Here is a 25,811-nt window from a genome sequence, read left to right as displayed (position 1 = left end):
GGGTAACGGTGCAGGGTCTGGAGCACAGGTCTGATGGGGAGTGGCTGAGGGAACTGGGGGGGTTTAGTCTGGAGAAGAGGAGTCTGAGGGGAGAGCTCATCGCCCTCTACAGCTACCTGAAAGGAGGTTGCAGAGATGGGGGATGAGTCTCTTGAACCAAGGAACAAGTGGCAGGACAAGAGGGAATGGCCTCAAGCTGCACCAGGGCAGGGTTAGACTGGCTATTAGGAAGCATTTCTTTCCATAAGGGCTTTTTGGGCATTGGAATGGGCTGCCCAGGGCAGGGGGGGAGTGTTGGAGGTGTTGAAGAGTCGGGTTGACCCAGCGCTGAGGGATCTGGTGGAGTTGAGAACTGTCAGTGTGAGGTTAAGGGTTGGACTGGAGGATCTTCAAGGTCTTTTCCAACTTTGATGATTCTGTGATTCTGTAATTACGTACTTTAGATTAGATTATACACAAATTTTACAACTTCATGAAATCATTCTCTTTTGGGCCACTGAATGTTTTCTCCAGCAAGTTAATATAAACAAAAAAACCCAAAACAACTTGTGTGTTTCCATCTTTTCCTCACTGTTGTCATCATGGCATTTTTATCTCTTGGCTCATAAGCTTGTTGAGTTTTCACCCCCCTGCACACAATACGAATTACACCACAGCTGCTGCTTTTACCTTTTAGCACAGTCCCTCTTCCCCTCCAAGCATTCCTACAGACAACCTGCCATTTCACAAGTCACTTCAGCAGTTGGGGTGACTCCTAAAACTGCCAAAAATCACACTGTGAGTCCCAGAACTGTGGCAGTTGCCTTCATCACTGAAGCACTTCTGTTACCGTAGCAAAAGAAAGATTACCCTGAATTAAAGCTGTCTCCTGCCTTTTTTTTTTTTTTTTACTTAAATTACCTCAGGAGACACAACACAAGCTTACTCATTTCCTTCAGGATAAATACAACCTATTTGAGAACTAGGAATTTCATATTGTCATACTGAGAGTACAACAGCACTTTTCCTTTCTTAAACAAAAGCAAAGACAGACAGTTGTTAGGTTACAAGCAGTCTTAATGCAGATGACCATTTTTAGGGCCTGTCACCATAACCTTTCTTGGGAACAAGTTGCTTTTTCAGCTGGCTTGCTGCTTACAGTTTGTAAAACCTGTTCCTAGCTTCCACTGCTCTGCCACCACACTCAATGGGATAGGCACTGCTGGGTGTTTTTTTACATCAGCTGGGGCCTCCTGGGGCTTAGCTCAAATGCTCCATAGCAGAGCAAAAACCCCACAGCAAAAGAAGAGGAAAAAAATTAGGGAGGAAAAAAAAAAAAAAAGCCCTCTGTGGTTGACAAAGTAGCTTGGCAAAGCCTTACTTATCAGCAGTGATACCCCTTCTGTGCCCGAGCTATGCCGTACCCCTGGGGCTGCATCATCCCTGCCCCATGCGCCACAGCAAACAGCCCTCTCGGCCAGAGCCAGAAGGCTGGTTTGAGCTGGTGCTCCTACTTGTGCTCAGTTTTGAAGCCCCTTAGATGAGGGAAGGGGAAAAAAAGTATGTGGAAAAACATCAGAAAAACACAGAAGTGTTTCAACTGGCTCCTACTTTTCCAAAACACAGTTAATTCTGAGTAGAGCAAAGCCTGGGCAACACCTGCCAAGGAACTAAAAACCCAGACAGGGAAAAACAGCCCTTGTCATAGCAGGTAGAACCACTGGCCATTCCCCACAGTTTGCATATGTAAATAATAGAAATTTGTGTCTGGATATACACACACAGGCATATAGGTAAAAGAACAATCAGCTAGACTGAGGCCATGTCTGCTCTGAAATAGACACATTCATTTAATTAGTTACATTTTTATTCTTGTTTCCCCCCTCCCCTGAAATTGCCATCAAACCCCTTGTACCACTCACTCGCAGAGTCAACAAGAAAAAACCCACCCCAAAAAACCCCAATGCTGTTGTCAAGATGTTTTTAATAAACTGCTGCTGCTCTACTTGGGGTAATCAAAGTTAAATAAAACTCAGCTTCCCTGAGCATCCAAACCATCTCCGTGGACAGCACCACTTCCCGAGCACATGGTGTTAGCCATCTCTAGCTGAAAAGCTGCTTTCCCTGCTGTGCCAGCCTGTGGGACCATGCCTGTGGGACCTGCTGTGAGGCCAGGGTAGCCTGGTGGCTCCAATTTTTATATTTGAATGAGCTACACTAAGGTTAAAAAAGCAGGGGGACTCAAATACCTTTTTTTTCTTTTTTAAATCCATGCTGTATTTCCTGCATGGCCACTGGAGCAATGCTCTCCACCCTCCTGGGGAGAAGCTGAAGGGGCACCTTCGAGGCTGTGCCACAGCCCCCCTGCACAGCTTTGGGGGCTGGGATAGCACACTCACCCTTCCCTCCCCAGCCCCCAGCATGAAGAGAGGGCTACTGTGAGGAGCACCAGGGTCGTGGTCAGCCACAATGTTCATGGAGAAACTCTGCAGGAGGATCATGAAAGGTCAGAAGAGGGAGGGTTCGAAAAAACAGAGTGCTTGCTGACACAGGTAATCGCCCCCAAGGTTGGCAGAAAGAGAAGCTGCTCCCATGGACACAGAGATGTTTTTTTTGCAGAACTAAAAGCACATGAGGGTGGAAGAGATACACAGTGATGATGTGGACAAACACAGTGGAGCCATAACGAGCCCTTATGTGGAGAGGCAGCCACAGTATTAGACCAGAGAAATGATACCAGGTACCAGGCCAAAGAGACTCACCCACCCAGCACTTGCCCATCCCTGCTGCTCTGTCAGACTTGGATGCACATGCATATCACAGTACCTACAGCGATGCCTGAGAACGTGCTGGATGCTCACCAGTTCACCAAAGTCCTGCTTCTGAAGGCCACACCAAGCTTCTCACCAACATCTTTGGGATTGCCATCATGCTTCAAACAAGTCAGACTTGCCCCTGGTAAAGCAAGACCTGAGGAGGAAGCAAGAGGGCTTGTCAGAGAAGAATGACCCAGGCTGTGCGTGGTGGCCTGCAGCAGACCTGCTCTCCAGACTCACTCCATCGCACGGGCACCTGCTCCAGCCTGGGCAGCAGAAGGAACACGGCTTCCAGGTGGTAGATGCAGAACAGGCAGTGAGTCCATGGCGGAGTGACACAGCTTGAGCTGGCCTTCCCCAGCCAGAGCTACTCCCACCCAATGAAGACTACACACAGTGCTCATCTTGCACCAGGTTCTATGTATTATCAGACCGGCTGACAGGTAATAATAACGTCTTCTGTATCAGAAAGCACACTGATCAGTAATTATTAAAATCAAACAAAAATTTAAAAAACAGCCACACATGCTCAACTGTACAGCAGCCAGCAGGTGAGTCTCTAGACTGCAAGTCCAGGAGGGCATCCTCCCTCTGCACCAGCAGCCTGCAGCCAGAGGTCTGCCACTGGCTAAACCTAAGCAGTGTAGTCTGTGGTCACCTGGCCTCTGAGAAACATTTTTTTCTAAAAAAAATAAACCCCCCTACTCTGCTGACATGTACAGCAAGTACATCAGAACTCATCCAAAAAAAAAGACAAGTTTGCTCCTCACATGGAAAAATATCAAGGAAAGTTGCCTTTCTGTCTGTCCTGGTTCAACTTGGATAGGGTTAGGTTTCCCCAGCAGAGAGTGGGAAGGGATCTCCAGCCGGGTTATTCATACCATGCTGACGTCAGGTCCAGGGGCGGAACCTTTTTACCTTGCTCTTTGGTGGGCTTGGTGGCGGGAACCTGTTTCCGTGACCAGTTAGCGGTATTTCTCTGTATATCGTTTGTCTTGTTCACTGTTATTACTGTTTATTGTTGTTACCATTGCTACTGTTGTTGTTCAGATTGTTTATCACACTGTTGTATTAAATTTCTTCTTATTTTACCCCGGGGTTTGTGCCCAACTTCCAGCCCGACCGGCTGCGGGTGGGGGAGGGGCAACAGCAGTGTGCTCTCTGGTCCCAGCAGGGCTTAAACCACAACACTGTCCTGTAACACACAATTCTATCATGGCTGTTGAGAACACTCACATCTCTGTAGGCTGTTTTGGTTTTATAAAGGTAGTGTCAAGCAGTTCATAACCAAACTTTTGAAGTTCCTTGAAGTCCTACACTTGGGTTTTATGGCCTAATTAAACAGGCCTGCAAATAGGTTGTCAGGCTTTATCTTCCTGAAGGAATAAACTAAGGCAGGGGGTGAAGCAAGACATGACACAGACTAATGCTGCCCGTGTTCCATTCAGGCAGTGCAGAGGCAAACAAAACCAGCAACCTCCACTTTCTCTGCTAGCTTCTAAGATTTTAGACATGCCAAGACATCGGTTCTGTACTGGGAGGCCTGTTCAGATGGGATCTAGCAAGTTTTGAAATTTGCAGAGGGGAACCCAGCAGTAGTTCTCTATGGAAATGTGAGGAGGAAGAAGATACTACAGATGAGCATGGCTACAGTGCACAGAACATTTTTGGAAACCATCTGGATTTTGACAGGGATTCCTTTGGAAAACAGAACTGAATAACCCACACGCTTGCCTGCAGTTTGTATCAGTGAACTGGGTTATAAAAGCCTACAAACCTACAAGGAATAACAGTTACACAGCAGCCGAGTTACAGCTATCCAGACAGGTATTAACACTTGTACACCTCTATATATTAATCTTTATAAATAGAGTGTTCTACACGAGGAACTGTAGAAAGACATCATTCAAGGTTGTTTTTTCACAAAAGTTTGAGAGGCCTTTTGTTCAGATCTCTGCCTTTTTTCTGCCAGTCTAGAACACTCGGTCTTTTTCCTCCTTCATCTCCCAGCCAGTCCTAAGTGACTTGGTTAGTTGTCAGGTCCAACCACTATGCTTTGCATTCAAAGCAGCGGGAAGAAGACCACATGAAGAGCTGCTCTACAACTTTCAAGGGTGAAAAGCTAAAGTGTGAGGCAGGTTCAGCTGTCAATAGAGTCCCAGGGGAAGTGGGCAGTCATAGCTCATCCCTGGAGGACGGCGCATTGAGAGATGACTGGGAAGGCAGGGCATCCTTATTCTGGGCATCGCTGTGGATCTTGCCCTGCTGCCGGGATTTCCAGGAGTGTGTTCTGTCCCAGTCTGTTGACACGGTCTCATTGTCCCAGATTGTAGAGGTCTCTGTGTCACTGAGGTAGCCCGGCTGCCCTGTGTAGTGGGTGGGGTAAACAAGCAGAGGTTCTGCTGAAAAGGCTTTCAAGTCTCTCGACTCATAGTACTCCATGTACTTTGCTCTAAAGAGGAGAGAAAAATCATCAGTAACAGAGTGAATGTTCTTCAGTGCCACTGCTTGCAACTGTGAGATACAAGCCAATCCACTGAGCAAACAGGTCCCAGGGAGCAGAGGTAGTTGCTGGGGTGGAGTCTGACTCCCCGCAGCCAGAACCAGGCACCCTATGACCACACGCAACCTATACAGTCAAAGCCTCTGTTACCAGAGACAGCCAAATGTCTCAGAACCGGGCCACAAGCCCTGCACCAGGCAGGAACAATAACTGCTCTGCAGCAGGTCTTTCACCTCCTTTGACCTGACTCAGGAGCTCTGCTGGAAACAATCAAAAAGCATAAGGAATAGCCCTGTCCCCCACCAGCCAGGCTACAGAAGTGAGACACACCAACATGACTGGGCTTAAGATCATTCAGCAAGACCCAGCTCATGACAACCCGAGCAGTGAAGGCATCCTACTTACACAGGGTGCTTGTTGTACATGACTGGCAGAAATTCATCTACAGGCAGCATCTTGCTGAAGGGCTCAGCTCCGACGAGTTTCTGAGCCCCCTGGAAAGAGATTGCGTACCCCAGGGTCCAGTAAGAGTAATCAGCTTCCACCAGGTTCATGACATTGGGAACTGCTTTCTCAGGCTCCTGCACCTGCATCCTTTTCCGGCCAATGTAGCTTAAAGGGTGAAAAGACCAAGGAAATTGGAACCAAAGTGAATCTGCAGCAATTAGGACCACAAGACTGTTTATGTTAACCAAGGAAGAGTAAAGGGTCATTCCAAGAAGTAATCCCTGACCAGGCTCATGGATTTCTTATCCTGCACCACTCCCAGACATTCAAGTCTTAACCCAGTGGGTGGTACAGCTGTCGAAGTTTATAAGGGAGATTAGATGACACAGTCCAAGCCTCAGGACTGAGCTGTGTCAGCTCCTCTGCCACAGCAGCATCTCCAGACACTGCTGAGATTAATCAGCACTGCCCACACAGGGCAGTAATGCCACCCAGCAAGCATTTCAGCATCAGTCTGCCCCAGAAGGCAGAGCTGTCCTGATGGCAAGAGCCACCAAGAAGTCTCTGCCACCTCCCCCTGCACCCCAGCATTCACCCACATCTCTGTCATGACAGAGCAGATGCTGCTGACCTCCTCTGCATGCCCAGGGGCTCCCAGGTGGCTGAGGGCCCATTACTTACATAAGCTCCCAGTCTAGCTGGGCTTGTTCAACGTCATCCATCAGCTTCATGAGCTTCCTTTTAAACTGGTGTTCAAAGCGCACATCATCCTCAATAACAAGAGTCTTCTCCAGTTCTCTGTTCACCACCTGAAACAAGAGGGTTTGGAAGTGATCACAGTGGCACATGTGGGCCACTCCCTGCACCCTGATCAGGGGTCATCCTGACCTGGCACTGCCTTCTAGACCATGCAGGTAGGGAGGCTGAAGACCACTCCCAGGTTCATGGCTCAGCTGGGAGAGACATCACAGTTTTAGATGCTTATTCTGAGACACTTTAAAGATGGATAATATGAGGATACACCAGTATACCAGGATAGTAAGACAAAGTGCCAAACAAAAATGCATCATTTCAAACTGCAAGGGAACACATATTTACTTTAGTCTCCTAGAAAGTGTTATTACCCTCATCTGAGGGTAAAGGCAGAGACAGTAGAGAAGAGCCAGTGAGAACAGGCCTGGGAATACCCTGTGGCTGAGCATCTGCAGCCTAGAAAAACTCTTCATCTAGAACCTGTGAGCTACCATCCAGCATGGCCACAGCAACAACTTCCTCAGGGAATATGCAGCAGCCTCTGCTGCCAAAGCTGCTGTTCAAAAAACCGTTTGTTGAAAGAAAGTGTTCCTGAAGTCTGGGAAGGAGGACAATCTAGCATATCCAAAGCCTGGCCCTGAGGACCTAGAGAACACACAGGCAAAGGCATTCTGCATGTAGGTTCCCATGTCGTCATCATCTGAGTGTTGGCGATTTAGAAGTCTCAAGGCCAAAAGACAGCTGGGCTTCTCAGCAGTGAGCCCCTCCATCTGGCTCTGGGCCCTCTGGATCAGTGCCCTGCCCTGCTGCAAGGAGGTGCTGCAGATAGCACCTCTGCAGGCAGGGGCTGCCTCTACTTGGGTAACCACTGCCACTGCCCAGCCTTCCTTTTGTACCAAGGCCTCTCCCTGCCCTCACCACCCCTTACTTGAAATTATCCCTCCTATTGATGTCAGACTGTGTAACTCCAGCATCTCTGACCAGCACAGCCCAGATCCTCTCAAGTGTCACTCCTCAGGTGACCAGGGACAGATGGAAGCTACAACTTTTACCACCCAAACAAGATCTCTTAGCTCAGGTAATAGAGGACGTGAACTTGCTTCAGTCCAGATGCAGAATAAGGGGAAAAAAACCAGATTTTTTTTTAACACCATCTGTTCTTCAAAACCTGCTTGCCTTTCTCCTAAGAAAACTTGTTTCAAGCAGGACAGTTTGCAAAAAGTGTCATGAAAATATTCTGATACAAATCACTCAGAGCTGTTGGCAAGTGGAAAGCAGACACAAGAAAGCTGAGCACAGCTTTCAGGAAAACCCCTGCACATGATCCCTTACAAACCAAGGAAAACAGTTCCATTCTACGCTTCCAGAAAGCTGCGTTGTATTGGATGCTCTGCCCTAGGACTGGCTGTGCCCCAAGGCACCCACAAACTCCTTACCTCCTTCCAAATGTAGTAGTGACTAAGGAAGCAGCCGATCTCTCCCCTGGTTAGTGGCCTGGAGGAGTACGGGTCCCGGTAACCCGGCAGCATATCGATGCTGAGAGCTTTGAGCTGACTCGTGTTCAGTGCTCTGAGAAAAAAAAAAAAAAAAAAAAAAAAAAAAAAGTAAATTCAAGTCACAGGCGCAACACGGGAAATGCTGATGTTCAGAGAAGATGTATCTCGAGAAATTCTGCACTTGTCTCACTCAAAACCAGAGAAAAATTAACTTCTTGATTTACATTTCTAAATCAAGCTGACAAATCATATCCTGAACTCTGCCAATGACTTCTTGTTGGACTATCAACTTGTCAGGTGCTTGGCTTAGATTATTTTTCTAAAATGTCTTGATGTGTACCCAAGTCTCAAAGACCACTAGATGGCATGTGGATTCCTATCTCTCCGAGACCTTTTTGCAACTCTCTGCCTTTCCAAATTTCTGCCTTGATTTCTCGTAAAAATGTCTTAACACACCTTAGAGTAAGCTTGGAAAGCGCTCTGTCAAGGTTAACACTGTAGCACAACAGCTTCGTAGCACCAGGATGAAAAATCTTCCCAGGAGATAATTGCTCTCAAACACTTTCACTGCTAACTCCTTTTTAACTGTGTGCGAGTGTTATAGTTCACAGAAATCGGTATGATTTTAACCTGATTTTCATCTTAGTCTGAACCATGCTGCCCTTGTTCTCTCATGGAGACTGACTAATTGAAAAAGAAAGAAAGAAACAGAGCAAAACTGGCCCAAACAGGCTGTTAGGTAAATAAAAGTGGTACTTGCCTCTCCCCTCAGCCCACCCTTCCCCACAGAAGAGAGGCCAGGGAATCCAAGCAGATGGTGTTAAGCCTAAACGCACAACCCCCTCTTTGCAAACATCAGCAACCCCAGCCAAAACTCACTTTCCATCCACAGCCTCCACTATCTTGACTGCAATCTCCTGCTCATAGAGAGTCCGCAGCATCCGAGCCCGCCTGTCTTTCCGACGCTTCAGATTGATCATGAAAATCTGGATAGAAGATAAAGACATCAGCCTCTTGACTTGGGAGTGAAGAAGAAAAGGGAGTCCATTCTTCTCCAGCAGCCCTATTGGAAAAGCAGATCTTATGAAAATACTGGGTATGTTTTCATTCCAGGTTGCTTAGAACTTGTCAAAAAAATGGGGTTGGTTTTGACTTGAAAGCTTAGAGGCTTGTTCTCTGTCCAACAACTACTTTTTATGGATGTTCAACAAGGGAAAGTCGCTCTTTGAGAATGAATAAAGGTGAGAGAAGACTAGTTACAGCCAAGTCTATAATTTTCCAAGATATAGGATGTTTTGATTTATATTAAACACAGAGTAACATGGTCATGTCCGGCTCCAGTCCCAGAGGAAGACTGACCCACATGCTTCCCCATCATGCTGCTGTTGCCTGTATTTAGGATTATCAGTGGGGCCACCATCCAAGTACAGGGACATGATAAAAGAGAGAATTTTCCTAACTACTTCAGACACTGAAAATCCACTGCTACCCCTGCCAGAGCCTAGCAGGGAGCCAAGACCAGGAACAGAGATGCCTGTGCAGGGCTCCATCCAAGCCTTGAGGAGACAGACTCTCTGGTGGAGGGAAGAGGACTGAAGCCCTCATTTGCAGGTAAACTGCAGAGGGTGAGGCATAATTTTCAGTCACAGGCAGACAAGTGCAGCCTTGTAGCCTGTGGAGCAAAACCTCATCCCAGTAAGAAGTGGATCAAATTCTTGGTCAGTACAGATGCAAAAATAATAAATTGGATAAATAAAGTGCAGCCACAAAGGACAACATGGAAAAAACCTATGCCAGCTGTGTCCTAAACACAGACACTCAAACACACATAGCCAAATCAGGTTCAGACTTTAAGAGTCTTATAAACAGATGTAGCAGAATACACCAAGAGAACAAAGGCTCCCCTGATCACCAGGACCCTGTCGGTCATGGTGCCACCCTGGCAGCTGCATGCACAGGGGTTGCTGGCTCTGTGAATAACATGGTTAATTAAAGCACAGCAGATCCCTCTCCAGCCTTCTCCCCTCAATGCTTGCTCTCTCCACAACATGCGGCAGGGTCAGGAAAGGAATTTCTGCAGGATCCTGGGGCACTACCAGTGTCAGCAACCATCTTTCTAGTTCACTTTAACTTAAGGCCATAGCAGAAAATTGCGGTGACCAAGCAGGGCAGGGGGAGACAGCATTGGAAGATTTCCACCAACCCGGCATGTACCTAGCTTGGGCTAGAACCCATCTGTGAGCTGGCTCTCCCAGCTGCTCTAGGCTCTCCAGTGTGTCTCTTAGGTGAGAGAAATTGTTCCCTTCTGACACTGGAAAGCAGGAGAGGTTTCCCAAAAGACCAGGTTTTTTTGCAGAATTTCAAGCTGCTCTGCAGAGTCAGATGTAGAGGAAACAGCACAAGAACTGAGGAGTTAAATAACCTGTTTTTCAGCCTCACTTCTGTCATCTCCCCCTGGCTGGATTAAAACATCCATACCATCAAGACAGAAAGCACAAAGATTCACTGGGCACTGCCCTTGCACACAAACCTTCACTTCTGAGCAGGAGTCTTGTAGCAGCTACTAAGTGCCCACAGACCTGACTGGCCTCATTTCTCCACAGCAAATGCCAGAGGGAAAGAGAACTCCTCGAGCCCATTCCCTTCTGCGTCCCTGAGCTCGGCAGAAGCCCTCCCACAAAAGGATGGCTATTTTCTCCTTGCAAAAAGTGTAAGTCCAAAAGATGAGTGATTGGGAAAGAGCTAACTCATGAAAAGATAATATACTCCAAGGGAAATGATTGGAAGCTCAGCTACTGGGAGAACCCTTGTCCTCTAAGTGATAAATAGGAAGACAAGACAACACAAGACAATGGCAGCAAAATAGGTTCCTTACTTCATCAAATCCCATCTTGTCAGGATTCTTCGGAGGAACAGAGACATACTGAGAGGGTTCAATGGGAGGACGATCGACTGAAAGAGAGGAAAGATCCCCAGCATCACCCTCGTGTACAAGCTGCACTGATATATCTGCATGTGTTTTCATCACTGGGTCTAAAAAGCCCCAAGGAGCTGTGTTATGAAGTCAGTGCAGGAATGGGTGTAGTAGAAAGCATCCATGATAAGCCAGCAGCCATGTGCCAGACAAACCTCGTGACAAAGATGAGGTTCTGCAGCATTCCTTCCACATTAAAGATGCATTTTTGCATTTAATATGGGGAAATCAAGGGGTTTTGTGAATGGGGTGGACCTGACTGTGAAGTGATTACAGCCCTGAGTAGAAAAGTGGTGGAAAATGGAAAATCGTGGGTCAAAACAGTAGGAGAGTAGTCAGATCAGGATGCAGATTCCCAAGGGGAAGACAGCTCAGCTGCTGGCAGAAAAGCTCTACAAACACGAACTTGGGGATCCCTCATGGCAGGGCACAGCAACTTACTCATAGCCTCAATTAGTGTGTGCACAAAGTTCTCCGTTTCTTCTTGTAGCGTCTGGTGTGATTTCAGGGGCATGGGAAGGAAACCATAGTGTTCACGGTTGCAGATGAACATCTGTACTCCTGGGGATCGCAGAAAAACAGAAATTAGAGTCAGGTCTTCTACCAGCGGATTTTGCTGCTCTGTTGCTGCACAGCCACAACCAAACTTAGCCAGGACCTCAGTCCCAAGAAGTTCTGTTTCATAAGCAAACAGTTCAAAAATATCACAGTGCCATTTTCTGGTTTATTTGGTTGGCAGCAAGTAATCTTTCCTACGAAACCAATTCCTACTCACTCCCTAACAGTGGGTATTTTTAACAGCAATCAGTTTTCTCCTAGGAGAGATGGCGAACAGTCCTCTTAGATTAGAGAAAGAGTCTTTTTTGGGGCTTTGCCTTCACGCTATGAAAACAGCAGAGGGCAAAACTGGCCTTCAGGAAAAGCAGTGTCTGATACAGCAGGACTACTGCGGATAACTAGGGAGTACTGTAGAAATCCCCATCCTCAACGCCCCCTCCCCCCCCCTGCACTGCTCAGACCTGGTACCTCACCTGACAATCCCTTCACAGAGCCAGAGCCAACAGCAGGACCAGGTTTTCACCCTCCAAGTATGCCAGTCTCAAGCAATGCAACAGCTGGCACAGGAGCCAAAAGAGCTTCCAAAGGAAAAGCAGCAGCAATCCTGGGACATTAGGCCTCTCTTCCCACACAGACTCAGGGCTCAGCAACAGCCTCCAAACCAGGGAAGGGGGGGGAAAATGGGGCTCAGTGGTGGGGGAAACACATAGTTTTCAAAGCTTGGGGTGAAGGCAGTCTTAGAGAGGGTAAAACTCAAACCCAGCGTGGCTAGGGGTGATGGAAGTTTTTGTCTGAGCTTTTTGAGGCTTCTCTGTCAGACCACTATAAATAAGGAATAACTCTTCCAGGGTGGAGGAGCCAAGTCTGATCCTCAGCTTCAACAACACATGGTTGGTCAAATGTGGGCCCAGGCAGTTCAGATCCCCTGGGTTCACATGGGATGAAGCTGCAAGACATCAGCATAGCTGTGGGGTCTGTTACTAGCCTAGCAAGGGATTCAGTCTGGGTTTTGTAGTCAAGCATCTTTCTGCTTCTGTTTGCTTTGGCTAGAAAATAAAGTCAATATACTTTCACCTGTGCTGGCAAAGGGCTTTGAGGAATATATATGATAACCATCTTGGAAGCGCCAAGTCTTCCACCAAACGTGGTCCTTTCCTCTCCAGGATTAGTTTTTATTGTGCCCTGAAGATTAAGAAAATCCTAGAGAGACACCAGCAAGGAGAAAACATGCTTTCACAAACAGGCAATAAGGTAACATCCTTCTACTCAAAAGCTTTTCCAATTGCTTCTGCAGTTCTGCAACTGCTTGTTCAAGGAGCTGAATCTGAAGGTGTGAAACAAAGAGAAGATGCAAAGCCTCTCCCGGGAGCAGATGTCTTTGCAAAGGGAGAGACCCACCACTGCTGAGATTGTTCACCAGGAATGTCCCAGCAGTGTGTGATCAGCAAAGCGCTGCTCCCCCTGCACTGACCAAGGGTTTGCTCACTCACTGTCAGCTATAATGGCAGCAGCAGCACTGGCCCTGGTATCACATCAGGCACCATACTCTAAAGCTACATCCAGAGAAGCCAAGAGAAAGTATTTCCATTGTTTTTCACTGAGCTCTGGTAAGGCCCTTTATTAATTAACTAGTCTGAAAGCTGCTAGAACCCGTACAAGTGACCAAGCATATTTAAAATAAAAATAAAAATGCAAACCTGCTTTTTTAATCTTTTTTTTTGTTAAATGAACAAGCACAACCTCGCACCCTCCCTCTAGGAAATAAACACTACCTGGTGTGTTGATGCTTTCATGTATTAGTCCCTCTAATCCTTGGTACTTTTAGCAGAGCAGAATTATCTGCATTAATGACCTCAGTGTTTCTACCATTATAAATTCTGCAAGTAAATTGCTGGCTATGCTGCTTGCCAAAACACATTCAGCTGTCAGCTGCAATTTAGGTAAATGGCAGAATAAAAAGTACTACCTGCTGACATTAATGGATTTGGCACTGATCTAATCAACTAATCTTATCTGGCTCACTGATCTCCGTTCTTATCTTCCGCTGGCTTAAACATAGTTAATCTGCATAGATTCATGCCAGTATTTCTGCTCCTTCTGGGATAAAAGCTACTTTAGAATGGTAAAGCTACCTTAAACTGGGGAGGGGGACTCACTCCCTAGTGCTGTTTTTATAATAAAACAAACAATTGCTGCAAGGGACAGAAAAGCTATAGATATTTTTATTATTACTAGCCTTTGTAAGGCAGTCACCAGGATACATATCCATGCCCTAAACCTACAGCCATATTTAGGCAACCTAAATTTCCCTCCCAACCCTGTGACCAGACCTTCCTGCTGGCTGGCTCTAGATCTTCAGAGCCTCAGGCTTAAAGGAAGCTCAGGGGATCTGGCTGGCTAGATGCTACCTTGCGAGTGCAGGGGGCTCTACAGAGTCCACCTTTGTCAATAAACACCCGCACAAACTTTTGTTCTGAGTCAGTACTCCCACCACAGGCCATGTCCTCTCAGCAGAAGTAGGATGGTCTCTTTGGGGCATCACAAAACAGTTGCTTCCAGCAGTAGATTCACTGCTGAAAATCGATGGTTTGATCTGAGATGTTAAGTACAGTACTTGGCCTCGACAAAAGCCAACATCATTTATGACTTCAGCGAATTAAGTTAAATTACTCCAAAGAGAAGATTACCTCAAAGTCCATACATTTTTTCACATTTCTGAACTTGGATGTCATCCTTTTACCCTGAGTGACAAAACTCAGCCCAGGACTCAAGCCAACAATACGAGCAGGTAAATGGGCCAGATGCTGATGCAAAGCCTTTCATGTCATGGGTCAGTCCTGGAAAAAGCTAAAATGTTCTAGGATGGAAGGAAAAAAATGATGGGTTTGGATCCCTGAAATATTCCTTAAGTATTTGGAGCTAATGCAATGCAGTTATGACGCTCATTGCATGCCGCATTTCTGGGAGAGCTGTCAGAGGGAACAAGAGGGGCAGGTAGATTTGAAGGAGCCCACTTTTCTACCCAGACTTAAACTTCAATTATGCTCTGGAGCCAACATTCTAATGTCCTGACCCTGATAAGTCAGGGCCCCAGTGGTGTCCTGCAAGTTCACATCTCACCTCTGCCTCCCAAAGGCTCTAATTTCAGCTCTTGTTGCCTCTCCTCTATCACTCGTTTCTCTCATTTGATGCCACTCATCCTGTCATAGCAGAGTTTTAAAAACCCTTGCTTAGTCTGCCAATTCAACACCATCTTTTCCAGTGCTGTCAAGAACTTCAAACCAGAAACATCACTAAGAGAAAAGCTACCAACAGTTGGTGGCTGCTGTGCTGGTCTGTGCTATGCTGGAAAGAGTGGGAAAGGCAGTCTTCTCAGCCCATTTCTTCTGCAGAAACCACTGCCAACAACAAGAAACAGCTTCACTTCACTTTCTCTCTGCTTATTGGTCCCCCAAGAACAGCCCTTTCTTCTCACCTTAACTTTGCTTCTTTTACAAACAGAAGACAGGTAACACCAACTGTACATCACTGAGAGGACCCACAAACAACTACTATTTCACCTCAGTAAGCCAGCAAACCAGTCATGAAACTCTCAACAGAAGTGCACTGCATTGGTGCTGCTGAGGTTTGAACAGTCCCCTTTTCCTTGTAAGTCCCCAAGCTTTCCCCTTTTCAACACAGCAGGGCAAAGAACAATATAGATGGCCATTACCACCATTTCATTGCCAGGAGCAGATTTCAGCTCTGACACTGCTACATCCGGTCTGCCAGCCAGGACCTTTTGCTGGAGATGGAATACCCAGCAGATCCACTCTCCAAAAATAAGCATGACTAAACATCCTCACTGCAAGTACAAGCAGCAGTAGCAGCAGTATCGTGCACTTCAGAGATAGTGATTTCTCTGAGACACCTGGAGCTCTCTGCAAACACCAAGAGCCATTCCAGACAGAGGAAGAGGACACTGATCTTGTGACCTGGCCTGAAAGGACCCCCTGTACTTCAGGTCTAACTGAAATCCTCCCATTGTCCGTTTGAAACTGATTCCAGTATCATCTGGGGTGGTACACATTTTCTCTTTGCTGTGCCCCAAGGATCTCGAGGCAGCTCAGTGCTTGACTGGTTCTCCAAAAGTACCAGTCATACAATGTCAAGTATGCAGAGATTTTACTGCTCACACACCAGCTCTAACCTGATCTTGCCTGCAAGAGATTTCCTCTCAGCATCGCCCACAGACTCCACATCATTCCCCTGAAAATTGCACTGATTTTGCTTTCAAAAAAAAAGAACAAAATCCCCCTACCTCTCAGACAATTCTTGCTGAGCTGCCATGAAGCCTCATCAGCACTGTGAGTGCTGATGAAATTTGGTTTCTGTTTTCCACAAGGGCTGCTACATTTAAAAAGAGTCTCTTGCCCTCACTCCCTTCATCATGGATCTCCTGAAGTGGTGACCTTAGATACCTTACCTACAGACTTCAGAATACCTCCCACTCTCACTGCATTCACCTGTGTTTACTACTGTCTTGCTGTGACACAAATCAAGGGTAGATGACACACATTTTGTCTCTGAAACACTGCACCCATCCAAGAATGACTCCCGTGTCCTTTGCAGCTAGCTGTGACTCAAAACTGCATTGCCAGCCCCTTGCTGCTGGTTATCCCTAACCAGATCTGAAATAGGAAAGGGAACAGGGTCTCAACTTACCACTGAAGTCAAAGCAGGTCTTTTGGGCTGTGAACTTGAATTGGAGGTCTGCACATCTCTACTAGCGAATCCTGCCCAGCAAAGGCTCCAGACCTACCTGCTTGGCGACTGGAGAAGGCAAAGACCATGATATCATCAAAGCTCCAGGTGTAGTCCTGGTGGGGGGGGTAGAACATCAGCTTGGTGGAGGCCTCTTTCCTCAAGTCAATAAGGAATGTGGAATGAATCATCGGGACAGCAAAACAGCCAGTCCTCTTCCATTCCCGAATCAGGGGATAATCCAAGGTCCTTTTGTAATAGCCCTGCAATCACAATGAAGAGGCTGCTTGTTACAAGAGATTTTTGTTTCATAGATGCTCCTCAGCAAGAGCTTTCACCCTTAGACACTAGCCCTCCCCAGCAGGGATGGATCGGTTCTCAATTCGCAGATTTTTAAGTGTCTCCCATTTGGAAAGGCCTCAGTCAAGTATTTAGAAACAATTTCCACCCTAAAAGTTAAAGCTTGACCTTCTCTTTCCTTTTTAGCAGCTACTGGAAATCTAAGCCTTTCCACTGCAAAATTCCCTTTCAATAGAGCTTCAAGCCTTGGACTATCTTCTCCTGGCTCTTCAAACACCTTTTTTTGCACATAGACTCTCAGGTTTGATCCTAGAAGATGCTGAGCATCCGTGACATCCTCCATGTTCGACACACACAAAGGACATACAGTGTTTCACAGAACAGGACCTGCAAATTATTTCTGACTGTGACTTTAAAAAAAAAAATCATTTGCTTCACTGCAGCAAAGGCAACATCTCGGTCTCCATCAGCTGTGCAAAAATCCCCACTTCCTCCATCCCAAGGCAAGCAGGTTTAATGCTCCTGAGCACTTTAGTCAGCTCATTTCTCTGCCACCATGGGCTTTGCTAGCCTTCCAGCACTGAGGGTGCAACACCCGCACTGTGTGGCTCACAGCTGGTTTTGCAGGTGTAATATGTCTAAATCTATTGGAAACAAATACACTGAATTCCTCCAGAATGAAACTCCTAATGCACCAATTAGACATCCAGGCACTGCTAACGGTTGAATCCAGAGCAGATTCTGGTCTTTACAGAAGTGCTGAGTCACTAAAATAAGTTTAAAATACTTTTACGTTATATTTTCCATGAGCATCCTTGCAACAACTGAGCAAATCACTGTAGAACCAGTTATTCCTGGTTTTGTGTGGAAGCATGGTGTGGTACGTTTATGTATCTTTAGGTATTTTATGTTAAAAAAAATGTCTGTTTATGTACCTGTCAATCCTCCCCTCTACACTTTGGGCCTCACAGTATGGTCAGAAGGCATCTCAAAAACAATCAGTCTGATTTTCATGAAAAGGAGTGAGTAGGCAGAAACCTTACTAGCATTCCCTCTGAAGGAAGGGTTAAGACATTCAACCTTTAACATACATCGAGAATGCTCACAGATAAAAGATGCTGGAAGCTAGTCTTTCCTCCTCCAGTCACACTGTGGGGTTTGGGGGCTTTTCACTGCTCATAAATCCCATATAGCCAAGAAAGACTCCAACTTGTCAGCACTGTTGCCATGCTCTCCTATAGTTATAGCTTCATGACTACTAAATGTCAAGCTGTCTGGAGCTGGGTTTGGCTTGCTGTTGCTCAGTACCGGAGGCCACATTTCAGGGTGTGCTCCAGCTGTTACTCCCTCCCTAAGACCCCAGGGAGAGCAAGGCTTAGAGCATGAAGCTGTGGGACTGTGAGAAACAACCAGCAACAACTAAGAAAAAAACCCTAAAGTGGGAACTTTTGAGCAGCTTTCTTCACCAAATTCTGCAAGATGCATTTGCTGCTAGGTTTTTTCCCCTCTCTTTTCCTCAGCAAATGCTGGTAATGATGGAAATTTACTACCATAGAGGCGACACAGGAGCCAGGGCTGAGGCTGGTGCACACAGGCTAAGATCCACTTCAAGCTGTGGAGCAACACTGATTTACATCAGCGGAAAACCTGTCTCAGGACTTAAACTTAAAAACTTAAAGGACAATACTTTTGCTATGAAGTTTATGTCTCCATTTTAAAACAAAAACAAATAAACACACACACACCTTTTCCTATCTATATATTTACTTCCCAAGAATCTTGAAAGTTTCCTGCTATTTTTACTCATTTAGTTAAAAAAAAAAAAAAAAAAAAAAGGAAAAGAAAAAAAAAAGGATTCAGATAGTGATTTCTGTAAAAGAAAAATAAATCCCTCAGAGCTTTAAAGACAAAGATCTTCCTCAAGAAATCCTAGAGAAGGAAATTGCCAGAGGATACATAAATATTTTGGGAAAGTATAATTCATTCACTAGTTTGCCAACTATTCTATTCCCTAGGCATCTGCTACAAACCACTGCTATCAGATGGACCTTTGGTCCAACCCAGTAGAGTTGTTATGTTTTCACTCTGCCTGTAGTCCTTCCTTGTGTCCTTGGTATCACTGGGAAAGAATAATAATGTTTTACACCAGAAGAAGTGGGAAATGGAGTTTGGTCTTTGTTTAACTCCAGCAGTGACAACAATAATTAATATCTGCTTAGTTCTGTGGAATAAAGCAAGAGGGTAGGGATGGGCAGGACTGTGGAGCCTCCCTAATGTACTCATATTCACATGCCCCAGGGAAGCTCAAAGATGTATGTGCAGCTCAGGCTTAAACACATCTGTCTATGTAGCAGAGCAAGCTTGTCTTTACAAAGAAGGAAAGGCAAGACTCAGGGATGGAAGGAAAATGGAAATCCTGAAGCTTTCCAGGGCAAAGGTGGGCAAAAAGGGAAAATTTTCAAGAGAACAAAAAACCTCTTGCTATTCTAGGAGACATGCAGCTTAGGATTCTGCTCCCCAAAGGATGACAAGACACACACCAGCAGCAGACTGGAGGTCAAAAAGCTGATCTCAGTAATGAGGCTTACCTGGGAGAAAAAAAAAATCATTAACTGTAGTCCTCGTTTTGGCTTGAACATCTTGGAAAGCCCATCTAGAGCTTAGTCAAGAACATTTCAAAGGAGAAGAGTGAAAAAAGGCAAAAAATAACTGTGACAATAGACCTTCCCCTCTATACATTTCATTCTCTTATCAAAATCCTTTCATGGACAAAGTGACTGTACTGGGTTTGGCTGGGATGCAGTTAAGTTTCTTCACAGCAGCCCATACATGACTGGTGACCAAACCAGTGCTGATTAACACACCCATGTTTTAGCTGCTGAACAGTGCGTGCATAGCATCAAGGCCACCTCTGCTTCTCACTCTGCCCTCCCACAGTGAGCAGGCCAAGAGTGGGCAAGAGGCTGGGAGAGGACACAGCCGGGACAGCTGACCCAAACTGACCAAGGTGATCTTCCACAGCGTATAACATCATGCTCAGCAATAGCACTTGGGGGAGTTTTTCCAAAATAACCGGTGTTCAGGGAATGGCTGGGCATCTGCCTCCTGGTGGTGAGTGACTGTTTTGCATCACTTGTTCGTTTGGGGTTTTTTTCTCCCCCTTCAGCTATTAAACTGTCTTTATCTCAATTCATAAGAGTTGCTTTTGGGTTTGAGTTTGGGGTTTTGTTCTGCTTTTTCCTTTCGAATTTTCTCCCCCATCCCGCTGGGCAGGGGCAAGCAAGTAACTGGGTGGGGGGTTTACCTACCAGCCAGGGTCAACACACCACAGTGATGTGAATCAACTTGTAAAGTAATAGCTCAACCTTGTTCTGACTCTAAAAATGCTGCTATTTCTACTACACAACATTTTTCTATCTTATATTTTCTGCAGGATATGTGATTTGAGAAAGTAACATGAAACTAATTTCTAGGCTCAGCACTTCTGTCCTTTACACCCAGTACCCTTTCCATACACACTTCAGCACACATGCACACACACTCCCTAGGGGGAAAGGGTGTTGCCCCACTACAAAAATCTTGTTTGTGCATCAGAAAAATAAACAATGGAGAGCTGTAGAAAGAAAAGCAAATTCCTCTCAGATTAGCAACTGCTATACAGGAAAGCTACTCTCAAATTAGGTATCAAAGAGTTTAAGGCCATTACACAAACATATGGAACCACCTCACATAAATTCTGGTGTGTATATCAGTATTTTTTATGCAGTTAGTGCGACTGTATCACTACCCAGGACCTTCGGCTAAGCAAGCTCAGCTTCCTCCAGATTCAGCTTTTTCAAGTGAGCAATCTCAGATACGGAAGCAAGTTTCAACTATGTGCCTGCACACATGATGCAGAGCATGTCTGCTTTACTCATACCTACAGCTCGGTCAAAAAACAAAGCCTGAAAAACATTTATAGTTTGCAGTGTCCTCTCTACCCTTATAGGGAGTCTATAGACTCCTTATAAACACATGGACCTTTCCCAAAGATACCCACTCAAGATTGCCACCGAGAGAGGTACAAGCTGAGATGACTGCATGACAAACACAATACTCTCTACACACTAACATCACTTCTGCATGCCTCAGAGATAAAGCAGCTTCTTTTCAGAAGGAGGACACTACAAAAGCAGATGGGAAAGCCCAAGGAACAGAAACAATGTCCACTGCTTCACAGACCCAAGGCAGGAGGCCTTTGAAAACACAGCTTGCACAATCCCCCAGCACCATTTCCCCGGTCACTTGCCTGGGGGGTGATGCCACACCAGAAATTAGAGTAGAGAGAGCGAGACTCCAGCATTGGTGCCACCAATGTCTTGTTTTCGGCTATCATCAGATTCAGTGTTTGTGGGTTGGTCAGTAAATTATCTGCATCAATAAACTAGAGAAGGAAGAGGGGAAGAGAAAAAGAAATCTTGTTATTAGCTGGAACAATATGCTTTCCCTGACGATTTCTTGGGAACAAGGCAGCCAGAGGTATGTGGTTTTCACAGAGATGGTGGCTTTGATACCCTAGGACACTTGGCTGTTATGGATGAACACCAAGGTGGCTGCCCCTGCACCAAAGCCATAGGTTGGGAAAAGATGCAGAGCTTCTCTCTGGCTCCACAAAAACGTTACTCCAGCGCAGGGGCAAGGGAGTCACAAGGGAAAATAACATTGCTGAAAATTCAGGGCAGGTTTATTCTTTGAAGAAGATTAAGGAGAACTCTTAAAAACTAGCCTCATGCCTTGTTCAGAGGCTGGGACCACCACCATTAACTGCTGCTGTGGTGACGAAAGGCATGCAGCTTTCCACAACTGTTCTGCAGAACTATTTTCCTTACATTTCATCAACAACAGGCGAGGGTTCAATCTAGGGGACCCTCGCAGGGACCTATCCATCACTGGGACTATATTAAACCCTGACTCCTGTGGAGAAAGCCTTACCGGGGACTTACCTCCCTGGATGCAAAGCCTCTTGTTCATCAGACTAAGAAATGACACACAGCATCTCACTGCAGAGAGCCTTTGTCTTTAGATGGGGAAGAAGCTTTCTAGCAGCCCCAAGTATCAGAGTGACTACCTGAAAAGCTTTTGCCTGAGGACAGTGAATAAATCAAACTTTGTATTTACCAGGATGTAGTCTGACCACTTCTCTCGTGCAGCACGCAGGGCAGCCTGGCGGAGTTTCATCACATGAGTGAATCGGGAGCTTGGCCAATGTTTTGGCCCAATTTCTTCTGGGTAAGACCTAGCAATAAAAAAAAGTGACTGCAACCGATCTCTGGGTTCTATTGCACTAGTCAAAAAAAGAAAATAAAAAGAGAGTTCCCTTGCTGCCTTCTTTCCAAAAGAAAAACAGAGTCACCTCAGGCAACCCAGGAGATGTTTTGAGCTAGAATGATTCCAAGTTTCGTGCTGTCATGTCTACACAGGGCACTGGAGAACAAGCAGTGCTGCAGCATTTCCTGCTGACCCAGCGGCCGCAAGCAAATCAGCACTATCAAAACCAGGAGTTTCTTCTGCAGCAGCAAGCCTTTACCTGACGTAAGCAGAGGTTACCCCACTAAAATGAACTGGAGCAGATTTACCTCATCTGACCCTCTGACAGAAAGTCATCTGTCCTCTAGGCTTTAAGTTTAAGACTGTAAATGCAGCCTCCTTAAGCCCAGTAGAATCAACAAAGCTGAGGATGTGAAGATGAAGGCAATTTAGATTCCCTCGGGGTATAGACATTATTAGTAACTGTTAACACATCCCTGTAACAGTTTTTAAATCTACAGACACCCAATACCCAACCCCATGAGCCCAGTCATGTGAGCAAAATTATGTGCATGTCTGTTTTCAGGATTGGGTCCAAAAGCAAATGCTTTGTAACAATGATGGAAGCAAACTGAGGAATAAAAATTCAGGACTTTGAAACAGTGCCAGCATAAGCCAGTGAAGGAGCTAAGTATTTCAAAAACCTTTTACAGAACTTAAAAAACCTAAATTTGACAGGATTAAGAAACCCCAATTCCAATGAAAGGATTAAGTCAATAACACAAGCATTCCCTGTGGGTTTGTACCACAAATGCCCCACCACTGCACAGAGGAATTTGAAAGTAAAAGCAAGCCTAAGACTTAAAGCAGAAACTGATGTACTTTTCCCTGATGGAAGAAAAAGAAAACAGAACAGAACAAGGAACAGATGATCTTAAAAAAAAAAAGCAATAAAAACCCAACACACCTAACATCATATTTCAAATCGATGATCTTGCAAGTCATGCAAAGGCATAATATACTGAATTAAGTCTAGTTCTCTGGCTCAGAACTTACTGAATATTTGATGTCTCGGACAGAACTTTCATAGACACTGTGGGAATGGGATATGACTTCTGTGCTTCCTTGCAAATAAAGAATGACAGTTTTTATTCCCTGTAGCTTTTGATGTGATTTGTTTACTAGGCAAAGAGAGCAGCTGCAGATGCTAAATACTGAATGGAAAATACTTTCTTTTCCCAAGTTCTGTGTGAGTTGCTTCACTTCAGTCAGAGATCTTTTTATGGACTCCATAAGACACAATTTTAATGGGATAGTCATGTCCCACTGCCCTCCAAAACCCCCACATTTTAATGCTTGGACATCTCCTGATTTGAAAACAGAAAACCTAGAACATTTGACACATACAGAAAACAGCTTTGGCTAGCCCCTTACTGCAGTACTCACTGGGGGTCTTCCATCGGCCTCCACTCCACATCATGGTAGAGGTTCTGCACGTTCTTCAGCCACTCTCTAAGAATCGCTGTGGTGTTATCAACATTGTGGTCAGTGGCTGCCCTGGGAAAATGAGAGGACAAAGAGCCCAGTTAACACAAGATTTCAGTCCTTTGCCTTTTCCCAGATGGTAAACGAGTCAAACAGAGGCAAAACCTATTTCTCAAAGTGCATCCAGCTCCCAGCAGAACTCAGAGCAGCTCCACAGATGTGTAAACCCTTGCTAAGCCACATAGCAGAGTTCCACTTCCCCACAAAGACAGAGCACCCCCTTAACACAGGCATGCTCGCATACCATTCCCCTCTCACACACACCCCACTTCACAGGAATTACGGCAGCTTTGGCACCAAGCGGATACAGGACTGAACTCTGCTCAGTTCACTCACTGGAAAAGGCAAGACAGGCCACTTCAAGGTGAATGGCCTATGGTAAGCTAACCATGAAGGTTCTGTTTCTTGAATAACCAGAATTTGGCTCTGCTTGCTGGCTTGTCCTGTAAGCCCCACTGTTTAAGCTGCACAGCCTGGCTGTCTCACCCTATGGCCTGGGAATCACTCGTGCCGGGATCAGGGGTTCTTGCTAAGACACAGAGGGGAGCCCCCAATACCAATGGAGGGAAGGACCACCTCACTGGCTGCACTACAGCATGGATAATTATAGCCACGGCCTAGAAAGCCACTTGCCTCCAATTTGCACCCTACCATTAGCACAGCCCCTCACAACTGCCCTGTGTACAGAGGTGGTGGGGGAAGGGCAGGGATGCTCGGCATATACCAGCATCAGTATCAGACCTCCTTCCCCTCACCTGATAACAGCCAGCAAGCAGTGAGGCTGAAGCTCTGGGAGAGGCAGCCTGCTTTCTTACTGCTCCCTGACACAGAGGTTACAAGCTTCTGAAAACAGATGGGAACTTTTGCAGATGCTATGTTCTGTGAAAACACTGTAATAGCACTCAGTCTTGAACAGTGAGGTGGAAGAAACCCTCCTGCTCCCTCTATGGCCTCTGCCATCCTCCCTGAAAGCAGCATCTGAAGAATGTTTATTTCCTTGGGATTGAGTAGCATAGCTGCACAAACTGGAACAGGATGCACAGATCCACATCTCTGACAGCAATTGTGTGGAAACGCTCCCAAAGGAGCCACATGCTCATCTCCATCTGGGATCTTCAAGCCTTCAAGTTACAGGGCAAGTGAGCCAATTGCATCCCAGCTGCTCCCTCCTAGCATGCGTTTCCCTGGGACCAGGACTTTGCACATCCAACACCCGGCCACTCATGTGGTCATGGCATATCCCACTGCAAAGTCCCTTGAGATAAAGGGCTGTGCTTGTTTTTCCTGGCCAGAAGGCAGGAAAGCACAGCTCTGTGGTAGCACATGGCTTGTGCAGCCACAGTTCGGCAAGCTGCACTGAGAATTTACAATCCCTTTATATTTCTCTGGGAGTATAAACACTCCAAAAGGTCCCACAGAGCAAAGGTGTTGTGAAACAGGAGTGCACTTAACACACCTCTAATGGAAGGGTGCTGGAAGGCCACGCTAAGCCCTCATCAACTTGTAAACTGCCTTTTGACCTCCAGATCCAGAGGACCTGTACTTAGGGGAAGGCACACAGAAGGGAGAAAGGAGGCACATCCCAAACCCCAGAGCTACTCCAAGCTATTTCAGGAAAATACCGCTACCGCAAGTCATCATATGATCCTCCAGATGAGAATCAGGGCATGAACCCTTTCTAGTTCATGAAACCAGAAAATATCATTCCCATAGGGTTTAGTCTGTTTTAAATTAAAATAGAATCAAGAATTCAGATTTTAAGTTTATTTATAATCAGAAGAACACAATCACTTAAGGACAGGAAGCTTATTAGTTGAATATTCATTCCTGTCTATTAAAACAATAAATAATGAAAGTTCATCAAGTGGATAGAGGCTGGTTTCTTTGCTATTAACTGCTCTCCTATGATAGAGCAAGGCTGGTTTTAGTCATACTTCAGGGTTTGCTTTTGACCAAGATACTGGGTCAGACTGCACTGTAGATCTAGTTTGTAGGGGTGTTTAACTGGACTAAAACAGCCACAGTGCTGACTTGGTAGAACAGACTAGGTCAAATTTGCTTCATGTACTTTATGGATTGCAGCTCCTCCACTCAAGGCCCTGTTTTAGCACGCTTGCTTGGGCCTCCCACAGTCACTGCGCATTTCACCAGTCTTGTTCTGCTTTCCTCCCACACTCCAGCTCCACAGTCAGTGAACAACAGCTCCAAAATTCTTAAAATATCAGAGAACTGTGAAAACAGTTTTATGGTCATCATTGGAGTTGCAGTGGCACCAAGCAGCTCCTGCTGTATAGTGGGACCATACTGCAATTAGTCATCACACAAACCAAGCGAAGATGATGGTGGCCATCCTGAAGAACATCAGAGTCCATCTTACACCATACTCTTTGCCAGGTCCAAACTAGTCTTAA

General features: G+C 45.8%; 1 protein-coding gene across 2 annotated transcripts; it reads right to left on the bottom strand.

Annotated features, from left to right (window-relative positions):
- Positions 1-4,059: 4,059 nt before the first annotated feature.
- Positions 4,060-23,412, bottom strand: COLGALT2 (collagen beta(1-O)galactosyltransferase 2). 2 transcript variants are annotated; one of them, XM_026853790.1, is made up of 11 exons: positions 23,302-23,412; positions 21,727-21,844; positions 20,858-20,992; positions 16,328-16,532; positions 11,410-11,529; positions 10,870-10,946; positions 8,874-8,980; positions 7,935-8,067; positions 6,427-6,554; positions 5,704-5,910; positions 4,060-5,247 (listed from the first exon to the last, which is right to left on the bottom strand). In XM_026853790.1, the coding sequence occupies exons 1-11, from the start codon at positions 23,313-23,315 to the stop codon at positions 4,971-4,973; spliced, it is 1,521 nt and encodes a 506-aa protein (XP_026709591.1). In that variant the 5' UTR covers positions 23,316-23,412; the 3' UTR covers positions 4,060-4,970. The 2 variants fall into 2 exon arrangements, with proteins under 2 accessions (XP_026709591.1, XP_026709592.1); XM_026853791.1 differs by having other exon boundaries at positions 8,874-8,959.
- Positions 23,413-25,811: the final 2,399 nt, after the last annotated feature.

The sequence above is a fragment of the Athene cunicularia genome, assembly GCF_003259725.1.
Source record: "Athene cunicularia isolate RWA chromosome 8 unlocalized genomic scaffold, athCun1 chr8_part1, whole genome shotgun sequence".
Lineage (NCBI taxonomy): Eukaryota > Metazoa > Chordata > Aves > Strigiformes > Strigidae > Athene > Athene cunicularia.
Note: the sequence above shows the minus strand (reverse complement) of the source record. Positions and strands in the feature narration are given on the sequence as shown.